Source organism: Halichoeres trimaculatus, unplaced genomic scaffold, assembly GCF_033239565.1.
Source record: "Halichoeres trimaculatus isolate MK-OKI-2021-1 unplaced genomic scaffold, fHalTri1.1 fHalTri1_scaffold_19, whole genome shotgun sequence".
Taxonomy (NCBI): Eukaryota; Metazoa; Chordata; class Actinopteri; order Labriformes; family Labridae; genus Halichoeres; species Halichoeres trimaculatus.
In genome coordinates, this window is record NW_027437197.1 from 9,156,380 (window position 1) to 9,177,399 (window position 21,020).

At 39.2% G+C, this 21,020-nt stretch overlaps 1 protein-coding gene across 1 annotated transcript in view; it reads left to right on the forward strand.

Annotated features, from left to right (window-relative positions):
* The first annotated feature begins 12,548 nt into the window (after positions 1–12,548).
* Positions 12,549–21,020, forward strand: part of LOC141808645 (nck-associated protein 5-like) — a 50,240-nt gene continuing 41,768 nt past the window's right edge. Inside the window, exons 1-2 of the mRNA XM_074695317.1 lie at positions 12,549–12,576; positions 13,603–13,738. Of these exons, the coding sequence (XP_074551418.1) occupies positions 12,549–12,576; positions 13,603–13,738 (164 nt within the window). The remainder of the gene's footprint in view (positions 12,577–13,602; positions 13,739–21,020) is intronic.

Below are 21,020 nucleotides of genomic sequence, written 5' to 3' on the forward strand. Positions count from 1 at the left end.
TCTACACACACACACAGACACACACTCAATTCTGCATGCATCTTCTTTTGCATTTAAAATTTATTTTGACTCGACTAATTTTCCCTCAGCTAACTGAGGAAAGATTTCCACTCTGACAGCAGACACACCTCTCTTTTTGCTTCAAATAAAAAAAATGATTAAATTGATTCAAAAATCTTGCCCCGATTTTTCATCTCCTTCCTCTCCTCTACCAAATAACCTAATTTGTAACGGCTCTCATGATTGTCACAAGGCCATCATTTCCCTGATTAAGTGCACTTTGGTGATCTCAGCAGCAGATCACTGAGTAAACATCCACTTAAGCAACACTTGAAGCAAAGACTGAAGCATGAACCAAATCAATTATTTTGTGTGCGGTCTGCTTGAATAGAGACACGGTCGTGCCTTTGCATTCTTCTGCATTATGTGTGCATACTTGCTGCAGAAGCACCATAGGATCCCTTTGATCTGACTTCGCCTGACAGGGTACCATCCGAGATGCGACCATGTGTCACAGCACAGAAATAGAGGAGCTTATTTCTTTACATCAGTCCTCCAGTCTTCTATAAATATTCCAAAGCTCTCTGTTCTCTCTGTTTTCTTTTTTTCTATCTTGCTGCTTTCTCCGTGCTCCCCCTCCCTCTTCCTTTCCTCCCTCCCCCTGTTTGTCCATTTTTACTGCACACTCTCTGCCTCCCACATCGTCCCTTTTTCCCTGTTTGTGTCGTATAATGTGGAAAAATGTGCCTCTGTTCTATCTGGAAAGAGGCAGAACAAAACCCCTTGTGCTCACAGAGTTTGCTTTCTTTTAAGTAGGCTGACAGAGAGAACATCTCTTGTGTTTACTCTGTCTTCTATTTCCACTAATTAAGTACAATTTGATCATTTAACACAGCTTTAACCTCAGCTCTAACTGTGATTTGGATTTGAAACAGGGAGAAAAAGAGTGCCAGCAGATTTTCATCCAAAGCCACTGTCACTTTGATGCTGCTGTTCCCGAAATGTGAGCACACAGCACAGTGCCATCCTCTCTAACCTATCAGTGTGGGAAGTAAGCGTGCCACCTATGAAGTCAGCAGTCCCCAACCCCCACCCTGAACACATGTTTAACATCCTCTGGGCACAGGCTGAGCACAGCGCTGAGACACAGCTGAGAATTGCACAGAGAGAAAGAGAGAGGGAGCGCGCGCACAAGAGAGAGGAAGCAGTGAAGTGGAAATATGGGTGAGCATCAGAGACAGACAGAAATAGAGCGATAAAGGAGTGAATTAGGCAGAGGCAGAGAGGACGAGGAGGAGGAGGAGAGCGTTTGAGTGAGGCGGCGATGCTTCGTGCATACTGGGTTGTTTTCTAGTGAGCTCTCATCGTGCGTGGATGTGAGAATCTCATGGATTTGAGCCTCATTGGAATTCACTGCACCGGGATTTGATAGAGCTTCACTCTGAGGATGCGACCGAGGCTGGATGTTTGGATCCATGTGGGCCTGTGACGTCTACACCCCCCTGAGTGGCTACCTTCTTCTTCTTCTCCTTCCACATAAGAATGTCTCTGGCAGCTCTGACCCAGATTGTGGAGTGGTGGCTCCTTGTCGTGCACCACTCTTCTTCGGGTGGTCTGTGAACGTGATGCTACAGACAAGGCATGCTCTACACCTTGACCGAGAGCTCTCAGCCTGCTGACATCTGTCCCCGTGGTTACACACAGCAACACGAAGGGTAAGGATGCACTGCTCTGACCTGCATGCTGGGAATGTCAGACTGGTGTTGGGGGTGGGGGTGATTGTGTGTGTGCACGTGCCTGTGTGTTGTGTGTATTCATAACAAATCACAACAACAATGAAGATACATTTCTCATAAACATGCTTCTCTTTCTCAGGATTAATAAACATCCTTTCAGGGGCTCAAACTGTGCTGTATTCTGGCTGTAATGGTGAACTGTGTTTGCATGCACTATGCAGAATAGGCTCATTTTTAATGTATGACCTGCGAGATATCATGGTCGGCAACAAGTAACTGCGCTTCTCCCAAAGTGCCAAGAAAGTAGGTTAAGGATGACACAGGCTGAGAAGACCTGGATGAAAAATTGATAACGTCTTTTTGGGTTCCGTGAGCATTTGGATTTTTTCTGCTTCAAAGGAAAAGAGACCTACAGAGGGGGAAATGTGGTTTTTAACACTAGAAGAAAACAGCTCTCAAATACATCCTGAAGGTATTTCTCCAAACCTCTCTGTGGATGCTACTGTCCAGTTTGGGTCAGCTAAGGTTAATCAAATTTGATTTAGCGCCCTTAAACAAGTCAATAAGACACATCACAGATCAGAATGTCCTCTGCCACAAAACAAGGAGTGATTTTACTGAAAGGTCAGACACTTTGATCAGAGGTTACACAGAGGGCAGTGGGTCAGCACAGAGCAAAGCTGACTCCCAAAGGTGAATGTAAAGATGCTGACTTCAGTCCTTTTAATATAACAGAGATTGTACAATAACAGGCTTTGCTTTGATGCAGATGAAAGTTGCTTGAAGGAGACATTTTTTAATTAAGCTGGATATGTAAATTCATCAGAGTAGATCGTAGATGAAGGTAGTTGCTTTTTATAAACTGCAAATGTCATGAGGATTTTGCTGCCTCGGGACATGTGACGCTAAGAAGGAAAACGTTTGTACGCCGTTTTCAGACCACGTTAGTGTTTAAATCAGATAGAAAATGTTACAGCATCTCACTAAGGCCTTTAAATACACTGAGGCAACATGAGGGTATGAGCCAGGATACGACACCACAAGTCAAAGCTATCTCATGTGAAGGGCTGTGCAATGAATCATCATCAAACACAATACAAGGTCTATTTTGAATACTTTTCATGAAAGATATTTCATTAAATTAGTGTTTTACCTGTTAAGTGAAGGGCTAAGCTTTCACAATGTTATTCTGGATTCAGGTGAAGCTCCAGCTAGCTATAAGCTAATATATCTTGTGCTTTTTGGATCCATTATGGCTTCAGGGGGGCTTTTCCCCAACAGGTATAGTCTTCCCAGGCAGCCAGAACAGGGGACTAATAAATTAGAACAATATCATGCCTCAAACCTTTGAAGTAGTTTCTTTTATGATGATACTGTTGATTAAATTACCATTTTGTACTTCTAGCATCACTTGAGTATGACTGAGTGCTTGAGTGTTAATCAGTGTAATTAGGGCATTGTAGTGGCAGTTAACATGGAATACAGCTTAGTATATTTTAGTGTATTTTGGTACTACAATAAATGAGTTACTCTGAGATCTTTAAAACAAAGTTTGAAAAAAAATGTAACAATATAAATAATGAACCATGCTCATAAAAGAAACAGCAACAAACCATATTAGACAGTATTACTATGAACCATTCTGTATCATTTCTTATCTTATGATATTGTACCATATCTCATTGAACCCGGTTTTATCCTATCATACTTTTTCATGTTTCATTTAACCTTATCTCACCCTATCTTACTAAATCATTTATTACTGGATCATATCTAATTGTATCTTATCAATGAGATGTATCTGTATCAAATCTTACTTGTTATTACTGTATTATATGATACATCACACAGTATTGTATTGTATCACATCATTTTGTATTGTGTTTTATTGAATTATATTGTACCCTATCATATTGTTTCTCACTGTGCATTATGTTTTTTTTTTTTGTATTCATCATATCATACTGTCTTTTTTCATTTAGTGTCATCCAATCTTAAACAAAGTTTATTTCATCATGCGCTCATGACATTTGTTTTTGCATTAGTGCTTATTACAGACAGTGACACATCCAGGTCATACCTCTGTTTTTAATGTAGGAAGGAATAAGCATTAACACTATTAATATAAGACATATGAATTTTAAAAAGGGACTGTTTTACGGCAACAAAACATTTCATTAAGTGTAAAAATGAAATACTGAATTGAATCGTAAAGACCTAGTTTTCTAAAGGCTTGTGATTAGACCGTTCATGGAGCCAAAGCTCCAGCCGAAATGGTGAACAGCTGAAGTGTCTCAACAGAGAGTCTTGGTAAATGTGACAGCTGACAATTACATTGAATAAATAAAAGTGAACAACCAGGCCCTGTCCCTCACGGCAACAGAATCCAACCTGTCACTTTACTGTAATTGCTCCAATGACACGACAATCAGTTCAGAAGTGCAAGTCCGTTCATTCTTATAATCTCTCCCTCACACAGTCTCTTTTCTCCCCAACATGCTCTGATACTCAGGAGAAGATTGCCTCTTCTGTTGGAGAGGACCTCTTGAAGGTTTATTGTAGTGACACGGCTGATCTGACCTCAATGTAGGAAAAACCTTTAAACAGGAGTGGATGTACAGTAGCTCAGGGCCAGAGGGTAACCATTGTCTGCTGCTGCATATCTTCCACGTTTGGTGCATTGAGGCAGATCCTCTAATGCATACGATTGGGAAACTGGATGATAGCAATGTGGAGCAGCATAAAAGGGGTCAGCATTAGCCTAAAGGTTAAAGAAATGCTTGGACTGTGAGGGTTGATGCTCCATACTGGTTTGCAAAACATGGTTAAGAAGTGATTCATGCTCACTTCCAGATGCCTTTGTAGAGAGGTCCTTTGACCCACTATAATAGGTATTTTTCACTGCCCTGAGACCTGAGCTTTTGTTTGGGTTATATTCATATTTTATTGACTATTTTAAGGCTTAAAACTGTTTTCTTCTCTATTGCCTGCAAAAGCAAAAATAATAAATAAGTTCAAGTATCTCAAATTATAACCTCCAGCATGAGGCTGCAGTTCCACCAAATTATAGCCACATTACAATTATGTGTTGTGTATAAGAGTTGATGCTTCCACTGTGTATGATTTGTCCCTGGCACTAGACTATGTTTAGCCATTTTAAGCTCATTGCTCCTGAGTTAGGATATTTGCATTTTCAGTCAGGTGTGCCCTTCCAAACATTGTCTGTATGAGCAGATGTTTCAGTGAAACAGCTCAGAGATAAACAGTCCACTACCAGCCAGAAAACAAACTGCAGAGGAGCCAAGAAACCAGAGGAGCTGACCAGAAAAGCCAAAAAATTATAACAGGCTTTGGAAACCAGCCAGGAGCTGAAAAAGTTTTGCATTTTGCATAAATACATGTTTTTCCTGGCCATACCCAATGAATTCAAACTTAGCACAGCAAGCAGGCACTCTACTTTGCTGCTCCTGCTTGTTATGAAAATTGTCTGTTATTTGTGAATGCATAAGCTACTTAATTCAACAATCTCATTAGCAGCTGGTTACACTGTATGTTGGCTGTTTATCTGTTGGTTTTTATGGGTTTCTTTCCCTCTGTAGCCAAAAAAAAACATACAAATACAACAGATCTACTCAAGACTATGAGTTGAATTTTGCATTGTGATTTTTGTTCAGAGTTTTTCTCTGACCAGGACATTGCTTGAAATGCTTTCATAGTCCAATACCAGCATAATGTGTTGGTTGAACTTTTTCATGCACAGAGCAAAGCTGTCTATAAAAGCCTGCTGGAAATATGTGCACAGAGTTATCAGCAGTCAGTGTTACATGGCTCAGGTGTAAATAATGAAAGGAAGCATGGCTGACTTCCAGTGAAGTGTTCCAGTTTTGGGGTTTTGCTGTCATGCTGCCAGTTTCACTTTGAGGGCTGTTAGGACAGTTTAATGGAGCAAAGTAACAGTTAATGTATTTAGTCACATCTGTACTTCTTTTTCCATGACACAAAGTCTGTCCTGTTTTCCACTACTTGTAGGGAAAAATGCATCACAGCATCTCAACATAAACATTGAACTGTCATACACCTCATGCCATTTTTATCAGACACCTTAGCAATCTTTTCTGCTTTGGTAACTGCCTGGGTTTGTTTGGATTTGTAGTTTATTGCTTGTTGTCAGTTTTAGCTTTAAATTCTTGTATATAACATATGGACATCATGATTCTAAGCTACTAAATGCCAGAGCACTGAGTTCAGTAGGTTTGTATGAGTTTTATGAGTACAGACCACTTTTACATGGCGCTGTCTTTCAAATTACCGTAAGTTCTTGTAGTTATGAGCACAAAAACTTTGCTGTTTTACATATTATCAGTCATTGGACTGTCACATTGTGGGTGACATCTATTGCAGGGGTTGCATGAGACATACAGATTGTGAAGACATGCACAAAGCATTATGTCCTGTCATATCGACTGCTGAATCTATCAATATTAACTACAGCATGCTCATCAAATGTGACTTTCAATCTCATTTCAGATGTGTTAGAGCTGAGGTACAGCATCTCCGATTAGCTGAATCACTCCCTAAATAAAATAAAGTTGAATTTAAGAAACAAAACCGTAATAAATAGCTCCTCATCAAAGATTAAACCTGACGTCTCCATTAAAATTTGCCGCAGAACCAGATTAGAGAGTGGAAACGACAGAATGGTAACAACATTTCTGTGTGTTTGAACCTTTTCAACATCAAGGACGCAGAAAAAAATAGCTTTGTGCTAAAAATATCTGCACCAAGGACTATTTATGGACAGAGGCTGAGAGGGATGCATAAAATTTCCATGTTTGCCAGACAAATTATAACCTTCTTAAATTCTGTCAGGGGGCGAAAAAATAAAACATTTTTAAAGTTTATCATACTGTTTTTGTTGCTCTGTTAGATTTCAGTAATGTGTTTCCATATGCAAGTTCTGCAGGGTATTTGAAAAGTCATGTGACCTTGACATTGCTGGTTAAAGATTACATAAACAGTTTCAGCTGTGTGGATTCTCTTAATTTGATGCTGCACATGATCTTTTCTTTTAGTGCACATCCTCCTTGTTAAGAAAACCCAAGCTTCTACAGGGATGCAGAGTCTCTGTATTTGTCCAGACTTAAATATCATCCACTAGATGTCTGTCAAGTCATTTTTTCTTTGTGACTCAGCATCATTTCTCTACATTTCCAAAAAGAGTTTCTCTTTAGTTAAGTTGATGTTCTTCTGATTCTGCAGCTCGTCAGTGACCTTGAAGAGTAAATTCTAAAACCATAGTTTTGTTGATTTTTACTTCTTTAGTGATTAACTCAACAGCTTCAAAGAGCGTTTTATGCACTTTTTCATCATATTTTCTAAAGGGGGAAATCCTCTACATGAAATCTGCCACAGAAAATTTCCTATTCCTTTTTATTCCAGTGAGTCAATGTTTCTAATCAGTTTTCAAAGAGATACCTGCAGAAATGATATTTACTTCAGCTGCTAGCATTTAGTGAGAGAATGCTACTACAGTTGAATTCAAAGCTGCATTATTCCTCATTTCACATTAGTGAGTTTAATCAGAATCAGAAACACTTTATTTATCCCGAGGGGGAATTCAGTTACAGTCATAAGACCAGCGTGCCTGTCTATCAGCAGGATGTGATTTAGAGGAGAACTATGTATTCATTAAATACCCAGGGGGTAAAATCTGAGCGACGTCCTGTCCTAATTCACTCCAACATCAATGCCAGAGGCTGAGCTGCTGCAGTGATTATAGTAATTTAGCCTCCCACCCACCCAAAGGAAGACGTGTAATTATACTGTTTACACTGCAGAGCTTTCCTCACTGAGACGACCACGAGTAAACACACTGAGACTTGTTTTACTTACTGCAGAAAAGTAGAATTAAATGTCAGAGTGTTTGTAGAGGACGTTAACTGCTCTCATACAGGCTGGTAAATTGACTCTAATGTGGAGGGGATACGGTGAACTTACTGTATATCTGCATAACTGCATGGTTGCATCACCATCAGATTACTGTTACAGCAGCTCAATGTAGTTTAGATGAGAAGATATAACTCTCCATGCTGAAGACAACAAATCAAAAAGTGATAAGGGCATGAGCTCATTTTCTATACAAGTAATGTAAAGCATCAACGAGTCCTGTGAGGAACTTTTTTTTAGATGTTGGTCTCCCCTGTGGACAATCAATACCTCTAACCTCTCTGCTGATCTTGTCCTATACTTATAAATTTTTTTATTTATTTATTTATTTATTTATTTATTTTTTTATAACAACAAATCTCATCCTGCTTTCTTTTAGCAAAAACATTTTTTAGTCATCTCAGCATGTGGTGGTTGATTTCTTATTTCACATCTCTCACTTAATATTTGATGAAAAAGAGCAGAGTTTTTTCCAGCATGCTGTAAGTTCCCTGGTGTGACACCCACTTCCCCACAGAGGTCACAGGCATTTAAAAAGAGGAACACCTGAAGATCCTTTCAGCTTTTCTAGCTCACCTGCAATTTCAAAATTTTCACGCAAGTTTTTTGTTCAACAGAAGAGTTTTTCTCTCAGTTGGATGGGAATTTAAATGCATTTGATTACAAGTTCTTGCTCTCTTTTAGTAATTCATAGTGTACTTTACAATTTAGTTGGACCATAGATTGTATGCAATCTAAGCTCCAGAGCAGCTTACAAGAGAAAAAGTGACCCAACCAACACCTGTAAAACTGAAGCGTTGAATATACCAAGACTTTTTTGACTGAGGCTCTGACTCAAGCAGAATTAACTCTTTGAAGAAGCATTAATTTGCCACTCATGTCTTCACTTATATCTCTTTATTCTACAAATTCCATCTGACTTCAAACAGTTGTAACTGCTCTGTTTGCGTATTCTCTATTAAGATATAATAAAACAGAATAGTAAGGTGTACTGTTTGTATTTCATGTTGAAATGTGGCGGAAAAGAATCCAACAAAAGCTACTTCAAGCAAAGACTAGTGTTGTGTTGTACCATCATTTCTCCAGTTTGGAGTAAATATGTTCCCCTACATGTGTGGCCTCCTGCTGTTTTGTTCAGTTACAGTTCCTGCAGGGTTGCTGAAGCAGACACCATTACCACCAACTGTGCTGTCAAAGATTTGACAGTAATTGTAAACAAGAGTAGAGCAACATGTTTCATGTTAGAGAACATTACCTGGACAGCAGGTATTTTTGAGTTAACTCAACACCCACAGTAATTTAAAGGCAACAGATCTGAGTCAGTCTCCCAATCAAGGGAGACAGTATTTATCGATGATAGACAGCGCTGTAACTTTATTGATGATTTAAATTAGTCAGAATCTCATGTCACTGAATGAAATGTGCCTCCTACTCATCAAAAAGATCACGAGATAACTGCACATGGGTTTGCTTATTACATTACAGCTTTTTGCCTCTTTTCTCTTCACATGGGTGTTTTGCAAATTGTCAAAATCCTCTGAAACAGAGAGCTGGTATTACTTGGACTAAAAAATAGACATGCACAATCAATCTGTGCCAATTTCCTTAATTTTGGGGAATCGGTGGTCAGTGATCAGCCCATCCTTTCGGGATGGGCTGACCACTTCCCTCCGGGAAGGTCTGACAGCCAGCCATTGTTGCTGTTTGCTCTGAGACCTAAAACTCAGGACACTTTATTGATTTTTTAAGTTAAAAAAATAAAGATTTTATTGGTTCATCGGTATTGTGCAATGGTTTTCAATAAGATAAGATTGGAACATTAAGGGTAGCCTATATGCTGTCAGTTATAGAAAATAAAAATCAGTATCAACAGGTCAGGCTTTTTAAAAATCGGTGTTCGGTGATCTGTCAGAAAATTGTTATCAGTGCATCCCCACTTAAAAGTGATACTTGAACTGTTCTGTAACAGAGGAAGTGATGTTTGTCTGTAGATCCTGTAGTCTTATGCAATGTCTGTGTCATAGTGTTCAAGGCTCCTTAGGAGTTTTTTCCACAGTTAATGAAACAGACTGAAAGCAACACTTTGACTCTTTATGATCTAAAATGGCAACTCTGACAATATGCAGAACAACTACACGAAACATATGCATATGTTCTGTGTGTTGTTATAAATTAGGCCGTAAACATCTCTTGCGGGGTTTGACAAGCAGCTGTGTGTTTTTGAACTTTCTCAACCTGAGCAACTGTGTCATTTTTCTAAACCAAAATCATGATATGAAGAGTAATAGTGTTTGTTATCATGATCCTAAGCACTCTAGACATTAACTAGTCAGATTTTAATGAAACATTTATTTGATGGCTTGTACACATTGTTATATTCTGCATAGAGACAAACATTTCAGCCTGAATTCATGATTTTTCCTGGGCTTGAAGTTAATTTGGGACAGTAGTTTTATTTACTGGTAAATCACTCACTAAACTGTTCATCTCTTTGTCCCTATTCAGAGTGGAAGGCTTTCTTTCTTGAACTAATGAACACAATCTGACCCCTGTTGGTCATTGTTTAATTAATACACTGGTGAGATGTTTTCCAAAGAACTACTCGACACTGTGTGTCTTGACAGAATGGTGACCTTTCAGTTTCAGTGCACTGATACAGCAGTGCATCAACAATAGAGCATGTTTTATGTGCAGTTCTTTGTATTTTGAGCATTCAAAAGAGGAAGTCGACAAGGCTGATCTGTAATAAAGGTTTGTGTCTAAATGTCAGATCTGCTGTTTGACTGAGATGATGGCTCACAACACAAAACAACACAGTTTAAACTTTATCACAAAAAGCTATGAAAGTTTATTTGCAGGGATTCACAGAAATAACATGTTTTTTTTTGTTTTTGTTTTTTAAAAAAAGGAGAAACAGAACCTTAAATTCACCAACTATTCATCAGAGATAATGATTGAGGTTTCAGATTTCTCAGCTCAGATTCGCTGACACAGTCTCCCACAGAGATGATCATTATGTTTTGTATAATGACAAAATTCCCTTCCTAAATGGATGATTGTTGTTTGTTTGCGGCCCCATGAAGGTCACATGACTCACTCCGGTGTATCATGTGACTCAGCAGACTAAAGCAGCAGCATTAATCTGATGTGTAACATGGCTGCAGGCTACGACATCTTCTGCTGTTTCCTCTCTTCTCTTTCTGTATCACAGTGTGGCTGCAATGAGAGCTGACAAAAATAAACAGGATTTTTTTTTCTGTGAGACAGGTGATTAATGCAGGGTGAGGAAAATGAACTAACACCTCCATCTACTGGCCAGATATTGAGAAACAGCTTGTTCAATAGTTTAAAATAGAAATGGAAAGGGAGCTGTGACTGTGCTCTGAGCTGAAACATAATGATTGCATTTGGTAAAAGTCAAGGCAGGTTTGTCTCTTTAGCATGAGATTATACACAACAAAGCCATCGGGTCCAGAGCTTTATCACACTTTTTAGTACAACAATGTCATAGTAATAATTAAGAATGGAATGATTTCTGTGCCTGTTTGTTGTGTGAGCTATGGGACATTCTGCTCAGAGATCACCCCCGGTTCAATTCTAAAACTAAAATGTTAAATGAAACAAATCTTTAAGGTGCTCAGAGAGGGGTGCACTAATAACTACAATAAAATCTTTGTCTGGTGTTTGGAGACAAAATAAAAATGGCTGGTCATTGAGACATCTTTCAAAACCTAAGATTTTAGGATATCATAACGCTGTATAGTGTCATTTTCCATTGTCTTGCCTTGAATTGTGATAACAGAGGGGTTAGATATATATTCTAAAAAATAACTCTGATTTTGGCAATGTGGGAATACTAAAGTCCTGATGCAAAAGGAAATCAGAATCTTCATAAAACATCATAAAATGTCCTGGTAGATGGCTGCATTGACTTTGGACTTAGTAAAACACAAGCAAATGCCATATTTCAGTATTACTATTTAGAGATTATCTATTTTTATTAGGGATGGGAATCGAAAACCAGTTCCTGTTGAGAATCGATAAGAAATGTTTCAATCCATCGATATCATTAGCCTTTGTGCTTAACGATTCCCTTATCAATTCTTTACATTGTGCCAGAGCCGCCAGGCCTTACGTCGACTAGTCTGCTGCAGCTATCTTAGCTTGGCAGTTAGATAACGTTTCCAAATAAAACTCTGATTTAGGATTTTCATCTTGAAGTTTTACTGGAGAACTGACTTCATAAAGAAATGTACATTACTCTCAGGAGATTTATATTCAGTACATTCGAAATGGTATAAATTACCTTATTTACCAAAATAACAAAATAGTGCAAGCTTGATGCTAACGTATATGACTTCACAACTAGGGAAAGCTTCCAAACAACTTAAACCATTGCTATAACCACTTTGAGACACAAGATGGCCTACTTGAGTTATTAATATATTACAACACAGTACATCAATGTCACGTTGTGCGCAATTTTTTACCTGTTTCTGTATAATTATGCCCAGAAATATCCAGACTCAGGACCAATTACATTTTATTCACCTACAGTATAAACTCAATTGAATGTTGTTGACACAGAAAACCTGTAAAGCTACTTTTTGTACCAAGAAAATTCGCAACAGAAATTGATAAGGAATCAGATCGATAAGCAGAATCGAAAAGGGCATGGGTACTGTCAAAATCTTATCAATTCCCATCCCTAATTTTTATCAGATGATTTTTAATAGATGAGAGTTTATATTAAAAAAGCAAAAGCATAAAGACCTAAATGAGGTTAGACAGAAAATGTGAATTTCTCCAAGACCTTGAATGAACTTTCATTATCTGAATTTTGTTTAAATTCCGAAGTAGTTCCACATGCGAGTGCCTCACAATGGTACCAATGGTACTAAACTATAGACACCACTAGATGGCAGTGCTGATTCACAGTTTCCATTGTGTGGTGTTCCACATAATTTCCTCCCTAAAAAAGATGAATCCTATTTGTGTGGTGATGTTTACCTTTTTTAAATCAAAAGACCGAAAGGTCTAATATTTTAATTGGTATATGTTGAGAGCTGCTGTTAGAGTTGTGACCATTCTGTCAAACTTAGACAAACTGGGTAAGAAATCCACCTCTGACTCAGAGGATTATTCTTTCACTACATCTATTCAATATCTTGTCTTGATCTTAAAAGAAATGACACTTGACTGTGGCTCATTGTCTTAATGAATCATTTGTTTATCCTCGTTTATCCTGTGTGTGGCCCTGATGTCTCAATTTACAACCACTAAGCAAAAAAAAGTTCATAAAGTAACTTTACAAACTGAGCAGATGGACTTTTGTCCTTTTTCAGCGAATCTAGATCCATGAAACTTTTTACCAAATGAGTGTTGTTTATACTAAATATTATGCTAAAAAGTGAGACCAGTTGAAGAACCAAAACCGACTGCAGCCAGAAAACATTTCCCTTCTCAGCTTAGTAACGTCCAGACAGGTAAACACCCACAGGACGAGTCAAAAGGTAATGCACTTATTGAAACATTAACAGCCTCTGAACTCTTGCCACCATAACAGCATGAGGGCATCTGCCAGGTTTTAAAATTTACAGGTATTTGGTTTCAAAACGACAGCTTACCCAAAGGCTCTCCCTAAATGTCACAAGGAGAGAGATTGTTAACTCACAACCTGTCAGCTTAAGGGAAAACACACATGTGGACGATAATCCAAAACTACAGTGTGTGGGGTGCAGAGAGCAGAGTTGAGGAGAGGATGCATTATGGTCCAAACAAGTAAACAAAGTGGAAAAAGTGTCCTTAAAAATGGAGGTAGGACAGATAAACAGATGTACTGTATCTTTGAAATCTTCAGTGGGATTATAAAATGCAAGATTAACAACAAACTAACTGTGTTTACTTCTCTCGCCTGCAGCTACGCCACCAAAGCTGATCCACAATAATAATCCCCAGCTGGAGAAGAAACAGCATCTGGGCGAGGAGAGAAAGGAGCGGGAGACGTCTCAGCAGGGAGGGCGGCAGATGGTTACACTGCAGCAGCACTTCTCCAGGTAACCCCTTCACCACAACGGCACCAAGCTGCTGAAAGAGACAGTTACACACTCCACCAGAGCCTGACTGACAGTGGATATTAGAATGCAAACACTGATAGAGATTAAGGAGTACTTTATCCATCTTGCACATCAAGGTTTGTTTACACGGTTTGGGAGAAGCATTGCAGAAAAAAGAACAGTGCAAAGACTTTGTGGCTCCAGAGCTGTTTAAATATCAATAAATTTTATCGCAACTACATGTGAAAATAAATCTTTTTTTGCTGGGAGTTGGAAAGGCATGAACTTTGTAGCCTGCTACTTCAATTTACCAACTTCACTTTAAAAATCTCATAACAAGTTTATGTCCAAAATTCATAAACGATTTACAAACAGATTCGGCCATTTCTTTAGATGACTTTTATGGAAAATGTAAGCATTTAATGCATTTTAAGCATTGTAAAAGCCAAACTACTTTTTCTTCCTGTTTTTTTTTATTTGTAAAATACTTTTGTACCCCTTACAATCACCAACACCATGGCTCACTAAGATGATGTGGGGTATTTTCTTTGAGCTCCAAAAAGTTTCCTCACTTTCACATCAGCTTATATCTGATATCTATTGTTGGAGTAAAGCCAGCAGCCACAATTTGATGACCAAACCCTGCAGAGCACCAACAAACACACATCCATCACAGGCCAAACACCAGATGTGATGAACTGTTGGGCCTCTGTGGTGACTTTCAACATTTTCATTAACTTAAGAGCCCTCTTCAAAAGGGAGACTGTCTTTAAGAGAGAAAAAAGTCTGCACGGTTTTATCGAAGTAGCCGACACTTTAACTTGATAGGAAGAGTCAACCTCCTGCGGAGGGACCACTAATGTGTTGCCACTTTATTGATCTTCAGCCCAGCGTGCTATAAAGGGAAATAATAACCAAGCATTATGTCCAGCCAACTGTTAGGCAGCTGACGGCCCCTCATGATCCGAGTTCGATCCCATCTGCATTTGCTCAGTGGGCTGTGAGATTACCCTGATGATATGTGACTGTGAATTAATTCACTCCTGTCATGCAGAAGATATCTGGACCGCTGCCCAATATTAAGGGAAATTAGAAATTAGAGGGGTTTTTTATCTTTCCAAGTGGTTAGCACAAAGTGATGGGTCAGTCAGCTGTGGAGCAGAAACTTTATCTAAAAAAAGTTTTTAAAGTAGCCATACTTTAAGCTATTGTTTGAAGCTTCCACTCACAAAAATGAAGCTACTCAGGGCATAAGGTTATATCCCTACAAGGACTCAGCTGTTGTTCATGCTTACTTCAAATTAATTGGTTTGTAGTTACCCAGCTGCACAGAGCAACTCATACAAAGCAGCGTTTAAAGACAAACCCTCACTGTCATTGTTCAGATCCTCGTTTTCTGCTGGCATTTCTTTTAAGCTGGAGTCTCTGAAGACCCCTAAGTGGTTCTTGTGAATCTTTGGAGGGTGCTGTGTGTCTCAGATTTTAATTAGGAAACAATGTTCAGAGAAAAACTTGAAATCCACTTCATTTTGTTTATATTTCCCACATTAAGATCTTTGATTTAGTTACATAAATCAATAACTACTTTGAAACGCTCTGAAAAAAAAAACAATGGTAACACTTAACCTTAGAAGTCTGCTAATTTCATCACACTTAGGTAATAATTAGACTTTTTTTTCTTATCAACATCGAAGACATCCAATGTCTTAATGACATATTTTTTTCTTATGCACATAACTTCTTTAAAATAATGTCCAAATTTATTGTCGCAAGTCACGATTGGTAAGTTACTATTTTTTTCCCCAGTTTCTTTAAAATTAACTCTAAATTGCAAGGTAAGAAGGTGATGGTTAGCAAATAATTTACTTAAAATTAAATCACAACCCAACACAAAATGTTTTTAAAAGTATCCCAGTGTGCTATCTGCTATTTCCAGAGAAGCAGATGATAAATAGCTGCTTAGTTCTTGAATAAAGAAGTTAGGTTCATTATTTCCTCTGAAATGTTAAGTGAATAATTAATTTTCCCCACAAGAAGTTAATAGTTAGCTATTTGTGCTAAACAGTATCTGGCCCGAAGTTATGTGCTAATTTTCACCAAATTCTCATGAAATTTCTGTGGTAATTTCAAAGAAATAAGAAAAAACTTTGTCTAATTTTTACCCAAGTGCCATGAAATTTGCGGACCTCTAAAGTTAAGTGTTACCAAAACAATTAGTTTAATGAATTTTGCTTGTTTTTCCTCTAATGTGGTCTGAAAGCCTCTCTCTGAATCAAGGAATGTTGTCTATCTGCCCTGTGTTCCCATTCCAGCCAATATTGAGTCAAAATAGGACAGAAACACAGCCTATGCTCTGCTCATTGATGTATGTAAAGATGCTGCATTACTATATGTAAAGGAATCTAGGCCGTTCTTTCATTCATTGTCGTGCATAAACTCACGATCCTGATTTGAAAAGTGTGGCCCACAGCGAAATGTCAGAGAGCAGCAGAAAACCCCCTGTGGTCTGAAGAACAGGGTCATTTCCATCTAAGACAAGTATCCATGCCAAGTCACTGAAGCAATCTCCTCTACAGACAGCAGACGTATGCATGGCTGCACATTCATCTCTACATACACAGAGAGCACACATCACTTTGTCTGCTCATGTTAAATACAGCACAGAGTCCTTTTGGTCAAATTCAGCTGAAAGGCAACACCATGAACTGAAATAACCCTCAGATTTTAGAGAATACACACAGAAAAAGTATCAACACTAAGGACAGAAGGGAAGAAGTTAAGGGGAAAAAAATAAGGAAAAAAATATGCAGAGTTTTGCTCCTACACAAAACTCAAGCCTCAGTCTTCTTGGTGAAAGCAGCTGCTCTGAGCATCCACTCTTACAGCATGCAGGTTTATGTAAGACTGAGTTACAGGCCCTTTTCTGCTTGCCAGTTAGAGGTGTGATTTTTGACGCCTTCCTGACCTCTCATCTTTAATTTAACTCTTTCCCCGCCTTTGACGAGATATTCCGTCATTCGCGCCACAACGCTTACCCGCCATTCACGAGATTTTCCGTCAATTCCTGTTTTCACCATCATATTGAGAGGGGCGCTGTTGCGCATCTTGTGAATTACCATGCATCCCTAGGTACACAAAACAAATAAAGAAGAAGCTGCTGACCCGGGAAACAGAGTTGCAACAAAGTTATAATCCTTAATGTGTTTCGCGGCATTGACACTACGAAGGATCAGCGCGCTTCGAATATGCCGTCTTCGCGGAAAAGATACACTGTTTCGGAAGTGTTGGAGGTACTTTTAGACTCAGACTCGGACGATTCAACATTTGATTTGTCCGAAGAAAGTTCAAGTGCCAGTGATGTAGAAAGTGAAAGTGGAGACGGAGGAAAGACTGAGGAAAATGAGAGAAACGAAGATGGGAGAGACGACAGAGAGTCCGCGGAAAGTAAGAGAGGAGGAGATGGGGGAGACAACAGAGAGTCCGCGGAGAGTAAGAGAGGAGGAGATGGGGGAGACGGCGGAGAGTCCGCGGAAAGTAAGAGAGGAGGAGATGGGGGAGACTGCGGAGAGTCCGCGGAAAGTAAGAGAGGAGGAGATGGGGGAGACAACAGAGAGTCCGCGGAGAGTAGGAGAGGAGGAGATGGGGGAGACGGCGGAGAGTCCGCGGAAAGTAAGAGAGGAGGAGATGGGGGAGACGGCGGAGAGTCCGCGGAAAGTAAGAGAGGAGGAGATGGGGGAGACGGCGGAGAGTCCGCGGAGGGAGAGAGAGGGGGAGGCTGTGGAGACGCCAAGGACACAGGTGTTCGGGGCCGTACCAGGTGGAGACATACAACCGGACGTGAGACAAGAAGAAGAGCACCTCTGCGGTATTTGGAAGACAGTGGTAGCTCAGATCGCGACACTTTGGACACAGAGTGGAGGGATCCGAGATGGAGATCTCGTTCTCCGCTCTCAAATACCAGAGGTGCAAGTGGTGAGACATTGTTTTATTTGGCTCTTATAAAAATAAGTAAATAAATAAATAAATAAGTGCATCCATATATGGATAGACTGATAAATACATAAATTCATCCATCCACAGACAAACACACAAATAGATAAAAAAATAGTGCATAATAGATAGACAGACAGACAGACAGACAGATAGCTACATAGATAGATTCATACACATATTGATAGATAGATAGATAGATAGATAGATAGATAGATAGATAGATAGATAGATAGATTCATACACAGATAGATAGATAGATAGATAGATAGATAGATAGATAGATAGATAGATAGATTCATACACATATAGATAGATAGATAGATTCATACACAGATAGATAGATAGATAGATAGATAGATAGATAGATAGATAGATAGATAGATAGATAAAAATATAAATCAAAAGATAAATCAATATATGTTCATATGAATATTTACAGATCAAAAACAGCAGCAAGGAAGACAAGGTGGTCAAACACCAGGGCGTGGTGCAGCCAGTCAGCAACAAAGGGCTCCGGACCACCATCCTACTGCAGTTCCTGGACCTGATCGTGAGTGGCTTGAAAAGGACTGGCAACCATTACATATTCCCTTCACTCTGAACCCTGGGCCTGTCAATGCAGCTGCTGCTCTTGATTCAGAGCAACCAGTTGATTTTGCAGAGTTGTTCATTTCTGATGAACTTGTACAGGACATTGTTGATCAGACCAATCTGTATGCAAATCAGTGTATTCAAGCCGAAACTAATACCTCACCACATGCCCGAATTCATGCGTGGAAACCAGTTACAGTGCCAGAAATGAAAACCTTCCTGGGGCTATTTTTTCTCACTGGTATCATTCGTAAGCCTGACCTTGAAATGTACTGGTCAACAGATGAAGTTTTAGCTACCCCTTACTTCAGCAAGTCCATGTCTCGCAACAGATTTGAAATTATTTGGAGATTTCTTCACTTCAATGATAACGAGTCCAGGTCAGCCAACAATAATGACAAGCTGTACAAAGTCCGCCCTGTGTTAGATCACTTTATATCTAAATTCAAAGAAATGTATCAACCAAACAAAAACATTTGCATTGATGAGGGAGTTCTTCTGTGGCGTGGACGCCTGGCTTTCAAGGTGTACAACCCCCAAAAACCTGTAAAATATGGTATCAAGTCGTACATTCTTTGTGACTCAGAGACAGGGTACTGCTTTAATGTCAAACCCTACTGTGGAGAAAGTGCCCCGCTAGGAGACACAGTTGTCTCTCTCCTTGACCACTTAGCAGGCCATGGCTACAGGTTGTTCATGGACAACTATTACAACTCTGTTGCCCTGTGTGAGCGCCTTCTTGACCTGAATACCCATGTCTGTGGCACACTTAGAAAGAACAGAGGGGAGCCATCAGTCATTCGTGAGCTTGGAAATGCAGACCTCAGGAGGGGGGGAACACCAGTTGTGCGCCACAAAAAAAAAGTCATGGTCCTAGCTTGGCGAGACAAAAAACCAGTGAAAATGGTCACCACATTTCATGAAAACCGAATGGAGAACATCCTGGTGTGGCAGAGAGGCCACAGAGAAAAGGTCCAGAAACAAAAACCAGCTTGTGTCGTTGAGTATAACAATGCGATGAACGGAGTCGACAAATTAGATCAGAATATTACTTACTACCCCTTCACCAGAAAATCTCACAAGTGGTCCAAAAAATTTGTGACATATTTATTTGAAATCAGCCTGTTCAATGCTTTTGTGCTTTACAAAGCCAAAACCCCTCATGGCAAATGCAGCACTCTGCTGACATTCATCCAGAGTGTTGTAAAATCATGGACCAGCCCAGAACTTGCAAGACAGAGCGGTCAGGAAAGGGAAGCTGAAGAAGTTAGGGATGCCCCTCAGAAGACCCCAAGAGCCCCATACAATGCTGACCCCAGGAAGAGATTAGATGCCAGTTTTGCAGCCCATCCACTTGTCCCCATCCTGCCAACACCTAAAAAGCAGCATCCAACCAGAAGATGCAGGGTTTGTGCACGAAAGGGGTTGCGAAAAGAGACCTCTTTCCATTGCAAAGGCTGTGGTGTCCCTTTACATCCTGGTGAATGCTACACCGTGTACCATTCGAAGGCACATTATAATGCCTAAACAACCCCCGAAGCCGTACCTTGCAGAGTTTGCACAGCACCTCGTATTCATTCAGTTTCTCGAAAGGAGCTCTCAACCAATCAGTTATTCATATTATTGACATTTTGTGCAATTCGTCTTTATTATCTGTATTCGTTCAAATGAGCAATGTGAAAATGTTTATAAAAAGATTAAATGGATAGGTAGATAAATTGTGAATTACTATTTATTTGTATATTTATTATAACTATATTATTTTTATTTTTGTAAATATGTAAAGTTGATAAGAAAGCACGAGATGTTTTGTGTAAAGTTTGCGTAAGTTTGTGAGAAAGTTTGTGAATTTTGAGATATATTCAAACTGATTATTATTATTATTATTGTTACTATTACTGTTATATTTTATCATTTTGAATACAGTGTAACTGTTTTTAAATAAGAAAGAGTCAAAAATGTAAATAACTAATCAGTTTTATTTTCCTAAAGAATGACTTCGATAAAAATGCTGTTTCTCTGTTTTTTTGTTCAGAATGACGTTTTTTCAGAAAAACTACCAATGTTCAAATGTTGATTACTCAAGAATGAATGGAGATGGAATAAAATAGTTTTTTGTGTTTAAAAGATGAAAGTCTGTCCTTTCTGATGATGTATTCAGTGTTCACATACCTCTTACACAACATTTTTAATAGGCCTTTAAAAATTCGATGGAATGATCAAAAAGGCTGGCGCTGGCTAGCAACTTAGTGTTAACAGTCTGGCGGGGAAAGAGTTAAATGTCACGGAGGCGTGATTGTGGAACAAAGTCGTGCATGAAGGCTGCAGAGGCAGTAACGGTGCTATTACAGAGGTGAGGTGCGATTATTGTGAGCGGTCAGAGCAGGCAGGGGAACGGCACTGTGCGTATTTGTCTGACTTTTCATGTGCAAATCCCCTCTGTGTGTTAACCTCTTCCCTTACGCCCTAACGCAGTATGAACTCACACACTGGGACACCAGTTAGTATCACTGGAGGATCAATTTAAAGGATAAAGATAAGATGAAGGTGAAGCTTCAGTGAGATATTCAGCTTGGTGCAAACAAGACCATCTCATTGATTTACCAGGGATGTTGTTTGATGTAAGCAAGAAGACTGTTGGTGTCTTTTCTGTGGGATGTTGTAGCATCAAGCTGTTGTGTTGATTTCAGGTTCATAA